At 37.0% G+C, this 15,366-nt stretch overlaps 1 protein-coding gene across 1 annotated transcript in view; it reads left to right on the top strand.

Moving 5' to 3' along the window:
* The window catches only part of LOC145685676 (uncharacterized), a 132,528-nt gene extending 127,573 nt beyond the window's left edge, over positions 1–4,955 (top strand). The window contains exon 6 of the mRNA XM_081758077.1: positions 4,826–4,955. Coding sequence (XP_081614203.1) covers positions 4,826–4,831 — 6 coding nt within the window. The 3' untranslated portion in view covers positions 4,832–4,955. The remainder of the gene's footprint in view (positions 1–4,825) is intronic.
* Positions 4,956–15,366: the final 10,411 nt, after the last annotated feature.

Below are 15,366 nucleotides of genomic sequence, written 5' to 3'. Positions count from 1 at the left end.
GCACGAATTCAAGAACATCTCTAATACAAGGAATTTGTCGTACTGCCCACTGTAAAGCTAAATGTAAAGAATGGGCAGTACAGTGAATATAGAGCGCCTTTGGTTGCACTTCTTTTATTTTAGCTTGGACTCCAGAGTAACAACCGGACAAATTACTAACTCCATCATAACACTGTCCCCTGCAGTTTTGCAATGATAGATCCATTCGTACAAGCACATCTGTAATCACTGCTGTTAATGTAGATGCATCCATTCCTTCTACTTTATAGAAACCGATAAAATCCTCGTATATTTCGAATGCTTGATTTACATAACGAATACACAAGCTCACTTGCTCCTGACGCGAAATGTCTAAAGTTTCGTCAACAATAAGAGAAAAATACTTTTGCCGTTTAATATCAGATGCTAAGCCACGAAGAACGAATTGCGCAAGAAGTTCTAAAATTTCATTTTGAATGTCATGGCCGAGCCATTTATCTCAACAAAGAAGCCACTTGCTTAAATCTTCGGAATCCTCTGCTCTCAACTGCAGAAGCTGGTATAAGTTTCCTGCTTCCTCAGAATGTCCACGTAAAGCACATCCCTGTATCGTCAGGTAGAGAATTGAGGAAATCACCTTAAGAAAAGCATTTTGCGCAAACACCACATTTTCGGCTATTTGTTTGTTCAATTTACTGTTCACGTTCATTTTTTTTTTTTTTACTAAGGACTAATTTTAATGCTGCTTCTCGGTGAACACGAGAATTTTCGTGACAAGAAAATTTTTCAAGTGCTTTTTTCCAGTTCTTGAAACCATTTTTAGTAAACCCTTCGTCCATATTTTTTGAAAACGAAAGATTTTTCTCCGTAGCTTTAATGCAAGTGAAACAAAACACCCGCTCTGGCAATGGATCCCAATGAAGCCAAGAGTAGTTATCGAACCAACAAGCCCGAAAGCATCTTCGTACTTTACCGAAATACACTTGAGGGAAAGAAATATCGCGTGGTTGATTGGGAGCACTAATATCTTGCAATTTTATAGTATCATTGTCTACGTGTGGATGTGTTAAACAGCTGTTGTTTGTCAGACACATTATCGACATTTGAACTTCCCGGTCTCGATTCCACACTTACACTAGAAATGCTATCTTCACTCTTGATATAAGACAGGGGTGCCCACAAGGGGGGGCTATGACGCAAACTGCGTCATTGAAATATTTGGGGGGGGGGTAAAATCTATATAAATATGTTTGATGAGGGGGGGTAAAATTAATCGAAAAGAAGATTTTTTCATGGAAGAACACATACGGATAGACAATTGGGGGGGGGGGTGCGTCATAGACATAAGGGGGGTGGGCACCACTGTATAAGATGATTCACCAGTTTCGAGTGTACTCTGCGCAGCACTCATTTTTTAAAATACTTCAAGAGAGAAATTTTGTCTCGACTCAAACACATACCACAGTTTAAGATATGATATTAAAGAGCACCAGCCGGACCCGCGTGATACAGAAATACAGACATACTGTCCCAAAACTATGAAAACTCTCTTGCATTCTTTCTTGTCTAAATTTTTAGGAAACTATAAAGATACTTCTTTCACATGATTTGAGGGGAGATAAAAGAGAAGAAGGGAAGTGAGAATGATGCGTAGCCTTCTTTCCATCCACATGTGCGATAGCGATTGTACGAATATGATCCAATGCAGCAAGATGTTACTGGTTCTTTTACCGTATACTTGCTTTGTTCGGAAGTTAAAAGATAAACAGATCAACATAGACTGTCACTTGATAGTAGAAGTGCCCACCTTCCTCCTCTACTTTTTTTTTTTTTTTTTTTTTTTTTTGCTTCACAAGACACTGGCAGAAGTTGATCTTACCTCACGTTTCTACCATGTTATTTCTTCTACTGCGGCACGGGACACCCTAAGGATGTGATTGACAGGTTATTGTACCCACTTTTCCATCTGCAGTTGTTTTAATCCTCCACATTGTTCTGGACATGCGCATTTTAAAACTGACCTAGCATCAAATGAATGCTGGAATCTAGCTCTTTGTATCGATGGTTTACCGAAATCTGAGAATCTTGAATTTTTCTTTCCAGCTGTTGCCTATGTATGGTTCACTAATTTTGACCCAAGCATATGCATTTTGAACATTATAGATAAAAACCTGTCACCATTAAAACACACACACATATTATATATATATATATATATATATATATATATATATATATATATATATATATATATATATATATATATATATATATACAAAGAGAGAGAGAGAGAGAGAAGATTAACTACGATAAACACTTATCAATTTATTTCAGTACTTTGTATTTAAAAGGTAGTTTTCCCTGAAAGACAAGACTTTTTGTATATTGTTTGGTGCCTTGAAAGTGGGGGTGTGTGGCAAAATGCTATGTTTGCCCCCCCAGTCTGGGAAGTGGGGGGCCAAGTGACCCCTTTTGCCCCATGGCTCAGGCGCCTATGTCTGCCATATGACGTAGATGCTTCTTCTTCTTCTACTCAGCCATAGGTTGATGGGCAACATGGAAATTTTAAAACTTTTCTCTCCCTTGGGAGACCTATTTTATACCTTGATAGTTCTGAGTATTTACATTTATTAAATTTTAATATTACACATAAGTGTTTGATGACAAAATTGACATTTATTTGTAAAAAATATAAAACAATTGCACATTCAAATGCACCTTTGATAAATACGTGTAGATTATTTAACAAATTAATACAAAATAACATTGAAATTGATTTTGCCGTGCCACTCATCGTATACATAACATCAGTTATATCTATTTTACCACTTTTAGATGATCCATAGTATAAATATTAAATACTAATTGACAAGTAGGCTATTTAATTATGATATTTGCAATGTTATGCCTTATTTATTATACAAGGCGATTCAATTGTAATTTGTTACCAATGTAAGTTATTAATCTCTCAACAACCCCTTTAGTGTTATTATTTTGAATTTGCTTTGTAGCAATAATGTATGTATGTGTTAATAATTGTTTTTGATTAGTTAATTATGGACTCTGTTATACCCCTGTATTAAGAGATGATCTAGTAAAATTACCTTAGAAGTATCTCACTGTTCCTACGTTCATAACAACATTATATGAGACATCAAATGTATCTTCTATGTTTTTGGTCGTATGTGATTTGGCTGTCCTGGTTCCGCCTCTGCTTCTCTTCCTGGTATTTTATTCACATGTTATTCTTTTTTTACGCATTTTACGCATTACGCATTTACCCATTAAATATCCTGATGCTTTCTTGTTGATAGTTTTTCTTTTTTCTTCTTTATTGTTCGCATTTAGATGTACTATCAATTGTGTAAACCTGTTGTAAATAGGATGAATTCTTGTAATAGGCAACAATAAATAATAATAATAATAATAATAATAATAATAATAATAATAATAATAATAATAATAATAATAATAATAATAATAATAATAATAATAATAATAAATCATGTCTCTTCTTCTTAACTGTATCTAGAGAAATTCTAACATTGGTCTTCCTCTTCCTGGTTTTCCTTCTGCATTTCCCTTTATCAACACGATGATCCAATCGGAGTCCTGAATTAGTTGGCCAAACATGTCGTTTCTTCTTTTCTCTATTATCTTCATGGTATGTCGTCCTTCATTAGCTTCTTTTAGTACGTCTTAATCCTTTTTCCTTTCGGTCCATGATATGCGCAGCATTCTGCGCCAACACCACATTTCAAATGCTTCCCAGCTCGGATATTTCAGCTTTTCTCAATGTCCATGTCTCTGATCCGCAAAGCGCCACGCTCCATAGCAGGGTCTTAATAAATCGTTTACGAACGTTCAACGACACATTGAACGTTCGTAGTCCACTTTTCTTATGGAATGCTTGTTTATCCTGCGCTATTCTTAAATATCTTTTTCACTTCCTCCGTCCGAGGAAATTAGATTTCCCAAATAGAGGAACGTCTTAAGGGTCTTCACTACTGCGAAATTAAACTACCGCTAATTTTAGAGTTTTTCTGTAATATCTTAAAAACAAATAAAAATATTCGAAAAGCAGAAACGTAGTGAACCAGACGGTACGATTTTGCATGTGACCCATTTACCACAGTTCACCTAATCTGCTTTTGGTATGCCGCTATTTACAGAACCCGCAAAAAATGGTAAATCTATCTACAGTTACAAATCGAAAGCAGATAGATGAGTTGTGATAACGGTATCACATTCAAAATCGTATTGTCTAGTTCACTAAGTTTCTGTTTTTCGAATATTTTATTTCTTTTGAAGATATTACAGAAAACTCTAAAATTAGCGGTAGTTTAATTTCGCTGTAGTGAAGACCCTTAATGTCTTCAATTTTCTTCTCCTCTAGTCATATGTTTGCCTCTTCCTGTCCTACTCTTGTGCACTTTATCACTTTGGCTTTCTTCTTATTTATCTTCATTTTGTATGTTTTTCCAAGTTGGTCGTTCAGGTTTGAATGTGCTTCCTGCAAGTTCTTTTCGTTCTCCGCTATCAGTGCTATGACATCAGCAAACCTTATTGTGCTGAAAACCTGGCCATTTACTTTTACGCCTTTCTCGTTTTTTTTATCAAAGAATTATTTTATAGCCTCCTATATAGACGTTGAACAGAAGAGGTGAAATTCACAAATCTATGTTTTAGACTGATTCTGCCTACTTTTAGATTAAAGTACAAGTTTTAAATAGTTCAGAAAATATTTAATAATAATAATAATAATAATAATAATAATAATAATAATAATAATAATAATAATAATAATAATAATAATAATAAAGTATTTATGCTTCTTTTCTTCCAGAAATAAGGGCTAGTTCAACAATTAAATTATTTTGTTTCTATGACAGAAAATTCGCAGCGTAATGTGGGACTAAGAAAGTAACTATTTATTCTGTTCGTATTATTCCGTAGAAAATTTTGGAATCTTGTCTTTAAAATTTAGAAGGAAAGTGAATTTAGCACAAATTAAAAGATAAGCATGAAAGGAACTTCTGGTCAACTGACAGAGATGAATTTAACAGGCAGACCACCTGCAACACTAAAAGCTGAAGATTTTGAGAATAAATCAAGTTTATGTCAATTATGGCCTATGATTAGACGAGCTATCCAGATTTCTGATCTCCCTGAAGGCTCATCCCTACGAGAAATTTCCGATTTCATTCGTTGTTACGATGAAGTCAATGAATCCCATATGATCACAAGATATGTTGAGTTTGCTGTGAAAAGAGGAACTTTGAAATGTACCAGAGGTCATGATGGACAGTTAAGATACAGTTTGAGGTCATCAGCTACAAACAATGAGAATACCGATGACACATTTCCGCATGAAGTTAAATCTTGTGAAAGTTGTGCTGGGAAAAAGACAGTTATTCATCATGGAAGCACTGACGTAACTACTGGTAAAACGACTATTGCACGCAAACCAGAAATAACACAAGTTGGTGCCAACACACGCACACAAACAATTATGCCAGTGACTACAAGTGTGAAGAGCAGAGTCGATCGTTTTTCGAAAGGTAATGCAGACGAAACTAACACTAAAAAATCTAATGTTAATATTAATTTAATGCAAGAAGCCGAAAAGATTCAATCAGTTTTTGCCAACAATAACGCCAACAGCTACAAAGACAATAAGAAGACCACGGAAAGCAAACCGACCAACAAGAAAGTTACAGAGAACGCTAGTAATGGGAAGCGGTTGGCTATTTCGAATGTGTCTTTAAACGCATCGTCTAACTTCAAATCACATGTAAAATCTGTCAAAATGGCTAAAGACAAGATAACCCCATTCAACACAAACTGCAGCGAAAAGCTTCCACCCGCAAAGTATCGGCACTATCCTGAAGCTACCAAAACTACGTTACGCCTGAAAAAGTCTACAGTCACAAAGAAAATTTACTCGGTGGACGATTTTATGAAATTTGTTAGCGAAAGTATTAAAGAGGGCGGAGCTAAAGTGGAGATTTCCGTTACAACTTTCAAGAAGGTTCCTAAACTTCAAGACATGTACACCCTAAGCAAGCACAGAAATAAACGCAAGAAGAGTGGGAAAATTGGGTCAGGTGATAAGAAATCGCACAGCAGCAAGGGTAAATCCCGTACGAAAACAAAGAAAACACAAAGGAGATCATAAACTCACTTGAAATAGTTGTCCGTCGTTTCTTTCTACTTGTCCCTGTTTGTTTCTATCTTAGTTTTGTTGTTTGTTGAATTCTAATTGAGTTAAATGTATCATAAAACTTGTTTTTCTTTAAAAAAATGTTTACAATTCAAATTTTGTTTCATGTCTAAAAATTGTATTTTGATAAAAGCAAGTCAGTTTACGTAATAAATTTCGTTTAATTTTCATATTTAAATATTGTCTTTCGTAGTTAGTAGGGTATACGGCACTTCCATCATAAGATTAAGTTGGCTAATAGTTATTTTTTCTTCATAGGTTCCTAGAACACTCTCAGTGTATGGCCTCCACATCTTTTAAAAGAGAAATACTTTGAAATCTATGGCAAAACTAAACTAAATTGAAATTGAAATTAAATTTCTTGTGTTACGGCCCATGGCTATGTTCTTTAGATCAAAGGATATTAATAAGGATGAATGATAAAGAAAAAGTGGTAAAATGAGAATATGGGAAGAAACAGATTAAGATTTAGGATTTAGATATCTGGGCTTTCGGCATCTATGGCCATGGGCGCCCGAAGATTTTTTTTTTTAATGGGGCGGGGCTCAATTCTTTGGTCGTTATGTTACGTTTGGTTTCCTTTATTTGTATGAAGAAAATCTTAAGAAATTTAATATATTTTCGTGAGCCAGGGTGAGTGATCGGGCCCCACCCTGCCCCCGCCTTCAGGCGCCTATGTCTATGGCCATTTAACCCGTCACGGAGGAGGGATGACGTTCCTCGGCTTGCTCGTTATCCGGGGAAAGGGAAGGAAGAAGGGATTGAGGAAGGAAGGTAGCGGCCTTGGACCTATAGGTTAGATACCAGCCCGACATTTGCCTGGTGTGAATGAGGAAAACCCAGGAAAACCTCATTCAGGATTGCTCGCCTGAAAATGCTTTTAACACTTTTTTTTTTCGACCGAGTGCCCCTACCGGGAATCGAACCGGGGATTGCGCGCACCAAAGGGAAGAGCGTTAGCGACTACGATATGCGGGGCCACTGGGAAAAAGCGGGATAACCCTGAAAACAATCAAGAACATGATGATTTTTTACCATAAGCTCCTTTGGCCTCTGATCGAACAAGAGAACCTTAGCACCGGAATTAAGCGCTCTATCACTGAGCCATCGTGTCCCCGAAAAAAAAGTAATAATCATAAATTACGTTGGAACATACGCGTTACCTAAAACAGTTTTTGAAGTTTGGATCTATGAAATGTTCTCATCATGATGAGTGAAGGAAACATGACCTCCACTACTTATTAGCAGTCATAACCAATTCAATCACTTAAAATGTCGCTATAATAATTTTAAAAAGACCCTAATTCCACTGGACATTGTGGCTATTTGAAAATAATGCCTGAATGCTGCCACTGCTAACTCTTAGAAAGATGCACACTATTTCAGTCTAAATAACTGAGAAACACTAAGTATTCAGCACAAACTGCACAACCTATAAAGTTGAGTAAGTTTATCTCGTCATTGTATCAATACTTTGTGATACGAAAGTAGAGAAATTAAAATCACGCTATCATGCTAATAAAGGCTTTTCAAACTAAGACTCCAGCACAGATTGACCCGAGTCAACATACTTTTTGTGAATCCGAAATCACTACAGCTGAGTCATGTTAAATCAGGCCAATTCGTGGTAAATCGATTTGTGTTTGGTCTACATATATACGTTTGCAAATTCATAATAAACTGCGTACTCAATTGTCTCCTCTGGATTCGGAAACTCCACGAATAAGAATTACATGGACGGTCTCAAAAAAAAAAAAAAAAAAAAAAAGCGTTAACAAAATATTAGCAGTTGCAACTTAACTCGATAGAATTAATTTCCTTGCAGGTTTTCAAGTTGCCAAATTCTATTTCTTTGAATGATTTCCTAAAACATTATCCACTTATTTTCCTGGTGCATGCAGAAACAATTGGGTATACATTGATAAATTGCGTGCTAACTGGTATGTATTAAAAGTATTGTTGCCAAAACCACGAACTTTTTCATTCGTCGCCTACTCTACAATTTTATCTCCATTAACACTGCCTCAGTGCTACCAACTACTGTCCTTGAGAAGAAATGCTTCGTGTCAATTGGGTTATATCTGTCCAGTAGAGACCTGCACGGGCCGGGCTCGACTCGAGGCCCGAAACCCAGCCCGGCCCGCGGGCCGACTCTGTTATTTCTTTAGGCCGGGCCGGGCTTGGGCGGGCAGACACTGATTTCTCTTCAGGTCGGGCTGGGGCCGATTAATTGCAATAATTATTGACTTTCATTAAACGATAATTAGAATAAAGGCAAACGTTGAAGAAGTGTGCCCGTGAAAAATGCTACAAAATGAAACTTTTAAAATTTATCGGGCCCGAGCCGGGCTTGGGCCAAGAATTTTAAAAAAACCTATCGGGTCGGGCCGGGTTCGGGCCGAAAATCTCCAAAACTTTTCGGGCCCGGGCTGGGCCGGGCCTAGGCACATTCGGACTGGATTGGGCTCGGGCCGAAAAATTCGGCCCGTGCAGGTCTCTACTGTCCAGGCGTTTTCACAACTGCAAATGTCCTGGACACCAAGGAATTGAATTAAAGCACTCAAGGGGAGAGAGAGATTTCTGCTTGTGACTGTACATTTGATTATTGTTATTACTTCTAAGGAAAAGGGGTGTATGAGTCTAACAAAAAGGGAGTTGTAGTGTTCAAAAGGCTGAGAGGTACTGTTCTAGGTTAATTGTAGGTAAAAGCAAATTGTATAAATAACATAAAAAGCCATAAAGTAGATTTGATTTATGAGTCTTAAGCATTATTAGTCATATCATGGATATCAAAGTGATTCTGGCAGTTTTCTAATAGTGGAAGGACGTTGAATTAGAATCTGACGATGTCCAAATGACAAAAACACGTACTTACAGGTGAATACGTCGAGAAATATTACAAGAAACTTCATGTCAACATGGTCTAGTTTATGTGAGGGTATTTACTGAGCGCCTTACAGAATTTGGCAGGGGTTTTAAGATGAACTTTATAAGACGAATATTTATAATAACTATTTCTTAACCTGTAAAAGCTTGAACAAGATACAGGGTGTCCGAGAAGTCCTTCCCTGATTACAGAAATTGATAACTCAGGCTAGAAATAAGATAGAAATATGAAACTGGTGTTGATTGTTTACAAACTATAAAAATTTTTGTCTGTGTTAGGTTTGTTCTGTTTTACCAAGTCTCATTTTTTTTTTTTTTTTTTTTTTTTTGGTGAATGTTTGGTGCGCGTTATTGCACGATCGAATTATCGGGCCATTCTTCTTCGCTGAGGATACCATCACATCTGCAGTGTACCTGGATATGTTGCAGCTGTATGCTGTTCCTCAGCTGCTTCAGTATCGCCCCGATGTCGTTTTTCAGCAAGACGGTGCACCACCTCATTGGGGTTTGGACGTCCGTGCCTATCTCGATAGGACATTTCCTGGGCGATGGATTGGTCGTGATGGACCAACAGCTTGGCCTCCACGCTCTCCTGACATAACCCCATTAGACTTCTTTTTATGGGGTTATGTCATGGATGAGGTCTACCGAACACGTGTACCAGATCTTGAAACCCTGCAGCAACGAATAACCACAGTCGTTGCATCGATCCCTCCAGTGATGTTGGCTAATGTGTGGATGGAAATTGAATATCGCCTAGATGTGCTACGTGCTACCAAGGGTGCTCATGTGGAAGTGTACTGATGTGACCAAAACTTTTATAGTTTGTAAACAATTCAACACCAGTTTCATATTTCTATCTTATTTCTAGCCTGAGTTATCAATTTCTGTAATCAGGGAAGGACTTCTCGGACACCCTGTAATTCAATACTTGAAATTAACACGTTCGAAGGAATATTATTCAAGACACTTGAATAACAGTCTCGAATAAACTTGAAACAAATTTTACACGATCATAGAGGTATTGAATCGTGTTTTATATACTTGCTGATAAGTGACAGTCTAAAACAAGTTACCGAAACTATCGAAAGAGGTGAAAGCGAAACTATGTACTGATTTAGTTCAGATTTGCTCATGAATAGCTATATCAATAGCTGAGTTGATTGAGGGTTTAACGTCCCGTTCAGCAGCGAGGCTATATGAGACGTGGACCTACTGATTAACGTGGAATCCGAACCACATGAGCTCCCGCCGGGAATCGAACCCGGGTTTCCCACGCCAAAGGCGCGTACGCTAACCGCTTAGCCACGAAGGAGCTCAACTATATCAATAGCGTTTCTTTCTTAACTTTCTGCAGGCATTTGGAATTTAAGGGACTATATTAAACCTTTTAGGAAACATGTCACTTGATTTTGTCATCATCAAATTTTCAATAAATATTTTGTACTTTCTGTATTCGTGTTACTATTCGGTTCAAAATCTCTTGTCGTCGCGAATTCTGTCGAAAAATTTGAAGCTTAAAATATATAAAACGATAATCATGCCTGTTGTTCTGTATGGTTGCGAAACATGGCCACTTACTCTGAGGGAAGAACATAGACTGAAAGTATTTGAGAACAGGATCCTGAGAAGAATATTCGGACCCAAGAGGAACGAGAATGGGGAATGGCGGAAACTTCATAACGAGGAACTACATAGTTTATACGGTTTACCCAACATTGTTAGGGTCGTCAAGTCTAGGAGGCTTAGGTGGGCAGGTCATGTAGCTAGAATGGAAGAAAGTAGAAACGCTTTCAAAGCCTTGACTGGAAGACCCATAGGAAAACGACCATTAGGAAGACCTAGGCGCAGATGGGAGGATAATATTAAGATGGATCTCGCAGAGATAGGAATACAAAGTAGAAACTGGATGCAATTAGCTAAGGATAGAAGTCAGTGGAGAGCTTTTGTGAACGCGGCACTGAACCTGAGGGTTCCATAGGCCATAGAGTTAGTTAGTTAGTTAGTTAGTTATTTTGTACTTTCTACGTCAAATACAGAGGCGTCATTTAGAGGGGGCAGGAAGGGTAAGTGCTCCCCCTGAATTTGAGATTTATGTAGATTGTAACAATAGAATAATTGCAAATCAGTGAAAAACGCGTAATTTTACTTATATCAAGGGGTCTTGTCCCTTCCAAGCTAAATCTAAAATGACGCCTCTGGTCAAAAATAGTTAAGGTTAGCTTACTTTAAGAGAATACAATGCTGCTTAGGTATAAAAACCGTTTTCTGTACTGAGTTTTTTTTTTTTTTTTAAATAAAATTTGCTCACGGCGGACGAAGAACAGAATCACAATGAGTGCCTTTTGGTGTTATTTATGCTATGGCATGAAAAACTATTTTTAAAAAGAACTTGAAAACACAGAAAAGTAAGCGAAGCAATGACAATATACTTTCCCCCTAGCTACTGGACTTACTTCCATATCTACATCAGATTTTCTCACAAACCTAGCCTATTTCAAGTGTGTGTGTGTACCTTCATTAGGATGACCTAAGCGCAGATGGGAGACAATATTAAGATGGATCTCGCAGAAATAGGAATACAAAGTAGAAACTGTATCCGGTTGGCTAAGGATGGAAGTCAGTGGAGAGCTTTTTCTGAACGCGGCATTGAACCTCTGGATTCCATAAGCCATAGAGTTAGTTAAATACTTAATATTATAACAGGGGCGTGTAGTGCATATTACCGCTGTTACCGGCGGTAACGGTAAAAATATGACAGTTTTTCGTTGTTTTCATACGTCTCTAAATTTCATCATCAACATGGGAAGATGTTTACATATTTTCCTTTTCTTTCTTTCTTTTCTTTTCTTTTTCTTTTTTTCTTTTTCTTTTTTCTTTTTTTTTTTTTTTTAAAGTTCGGACGGCCAATGCCGCATTTACACTGCCAGTGCCAAATAGGAACATACTGTTGTTGATACCGTAGATTTCAGAGGTAACGTGAGCCCCGATAGCGGTCATTCACTCCAGAAGCACCTTCAAGCATGCCAGCCAGAAGCATCCTGCGCGCTCGTATTTGGACGTTTGGAATGGCCCTTATGTTACCGTTTGGCTGAGTGGAACAGGAAAAAATAGGAACGTTCCCTGTCAAAACAAGGAGAATCTAGAATATCATCAGCATGTTTATTCTACTCGCTCTCCTCTCGCTATAGAGGATCGAGCTGACAGTGTGATTCAACTATAGTGTTTGGTTTGCTTCCTAATCCAAGTATGGAAAGTTGGCTGTAATTTCCGTATTCTTAAAGTTATTTCATTGTCTTAACAGTATACAATTTCATAGTAATGATAATTAGAGAGAAGTAAAGATGTTTCCCGGCGCTCCTTCTAATTCGTATATTTATTATTATTTAGGATTTATGCCAATTAAGTTGGAAATATTTTGTTTTTAGTTTAGCATAGAATACTTTCGATTCAGCAAATTTCCAGCTTTAGCCTCTAGCCATTAGTTGAATTTGCACTTTGATGCAGTTTGATGTGTTGAAAAAGAACTGCAATCGTCTTCATTGTACCGTAGTTTGACTGTCCCAAATTGTGTTTGACAGTCTGACTAGTTTTCAATACGGAAAACCTGTTGCTCAAACATACGATGGAGCTTCGGTTATGGTTGGTGAGGTAGGAAGCAGCAGCCTCTTGTTAAACAAAGATGCACAGAAGTCTATTTTTTTTTCATTGTCATGCCCATAGGCTTAATTTAGTGTTAGAAAAGTCCGTTGACTGCACAAAAGGGTGTAAGTTTTTTTTTTCTAAAACTATGTTGTGACTTGCTTTATTCTCGAAGTCTTCAAAAAGAACAAATGCTTTGGACTATGTAGTCACAGGCTCGTATCCAGGGGGTTTAGGAGGGTCGGGTCCCCCTAAATTTTTGCTACTCCCCCTAAAATTTTCACAGTAGGCTTGGAAATGAACTATAATATGATGATTAACTATAACAAGGTTGGATCGGGCCCCGCTAACTTCAGCCAGCCCCCCCATCATTTTTGGGCTTTCTGCCGGCCTGTGTAGTCAACAAAAGTATCCCAACAGCTTCAAACACAAGGTGGAACTATAGAAGTAGGATAAATGATGTGCTGTATAGCTTTAAAGATGAACTGTTAGTACTCTTTAAATCCATGACGAAAACATCGACGAATGAGATTCTCAATCCAGAGTTCGTGCAGCAAAATTCTACCAAACCTTTCAAAGTTTTGACTTCAATTTTTTACTTAAACTGTTTTATGTTTTAGGATCAAGATAAGAAACCTTGTTCAATATCTTACAGAAGGAAATTCATAATGTAAGTTTTTGCAGAAAAAAAAATAGATAACTTTGAAGAATATCTAAGATCATTGAGAGACGGTTTCGATTATATTTAGTAAAAAATGGAAGAACCTGAAGAGCCACACTTTTCAAAAAGATCAAGGTAAATGAAGTGAGATTTGACTCTCCCCTAAAAAATCGTTGCCAATGCCTATAGTCTGAAATGATTAATACGCTAAAAGAAAAAAAAGTACTAGATTTTCTGATATTGAAAAACTAGAGATACTTGTAATATCAACAACCGGTAACAATTGTGAAAGTGTCACGCCACGCCACTGTATTATAATCTTAATCTTGATGTTTGCATGGTCAAGTGGGAGACAAGGCATGATTAGCCATAACTTCGCCATTTAAAAAAGGACTAAATAAATAAATTCGGTATTGGTTAATAATGGCCCGTCATAAAAATGATAATTTTACGGTTAAAATGAGTGAGTACATACGAAGGGGTATTGTCTGGATATTAATTTCCACTGTCAGAGCTTTTCTGTACAACAAAGGAAACCAGAATTTTGTGTTTACAAGTTCAATGTTACTAGTGTCAAATAAATACAAGGAATATATTAGAGTTAAAAGGACTGAATGGTATATTAAGTAGGCCTACGTCTTGTACTATTCTCATTTATGTGCATGCTCTCCGTTGGTGACACGCCTGCTGCTTACAGACGTGAGGCCTCGTGGACTCCCCTGCTGCATTACTGCCCTGACTCGATTAAATACCATTTTCACTTTTAGTTGCCAGTCTTTTTTTTTTTTTTTTTTTTAAACAATTTTTATAACATACGTCTGGACTCCGTACAGCGAAGCACTTGTAATGGTTATCTGCACTCAAGAACAACTTCCAATGTACTACAAATGAATTTGTTGGTGAAATAATTGCATATATTATAATAGGATAATATGTAATCATTTGCAGGGCACATCGCTTTGCACAAATATTATTAATTTGTACGCAATTTATTTGAGCATGTGCCAGGTAATAATAGCCCGGAGGGTATTATTAACCCTTTCGGACCGAGGTCGTCAAAGTGGCATACAAATGTGTCACTTTTTTAATCCGCTCCTATCTGGACACTAAGTAACATATCCTAATAATTTTATTTTGGCCAAATATAGTTGGACCATAGTTTATCATATTAGTTTCCCTTTCTTCTGGGTGTCGAATTTACTTCTCAAATTTCAGTCCAAATTAGCCCCGGCTTATCTATTGATTTTTGCTTCTGAGGCTTAAAAGTGTCAAAATTTAATGTGTATGATGACAGAGATTTTTCTTTATCTCTTTGTATGGCAGCCAGCAACTTCAGGTTTTCACTGTACCTTGCCAACACACCAAAGACTTTTTTAGGTTAGGTTAGAGAATTTTTGTACATTTTTACCCGTACATTTTCATCAATAATTTATCTTACACCAAAGTAGCCACATATCTCTTCTAAAAAAAAAGAAGGCCTTGGCCATATCAATCGGGTAAAGAGCTTTTGAACAATAAGTCACTAACTGAAAATGCAGTAAAAGGCCAAAAATGCCCTGAGTCCGAAAGGGAGAACTAAGAAAAGTCAAATGTATATTAATTTGACAGTCTTGTTTCTTAACCTTCACCTGACATTCTTGTATATTCAGTTCTTAAATTAATATTTATACCTTTCATTCACTCAAAATTTAAGAATCGTTATGACAATGCAATCACTGTAAGTACATGAATCGTTTATGTTATCAACAAGATTACCAGCACGAAAATTTGCTTTTCTTTATTATAATATACCATACTTTGAATAGCAGATAAATATGAAAAAAATGAAAATATATTTATTAAACAACTATCGCTCTGTCGCACGATGCCAACATAGTTGTTTTGTATTTTCCTGTAATCAACTCGGGCGCTGATTGGCTATTTAATGCTCTTGAATTGGATTGTTTAGAATAGAACCAAGATGAAAACGCTTGGT

Source organism: Thermobia domestica, chromosome 1, assembly GCF_964235325.1.
Source record: "Thermobia domestica chromosome 1, izTheDome1.hap1.1, whole genome shotgun sequence".
NCBI lineage: Eukaryota > Metazoa > Arthropoda > Insecta > Zygentoma > Lepismatidae > Thermobia > Thermobia domestica.
This window is presented reverse-complemented; position numbering and strand designations above follow the sequence as displayed.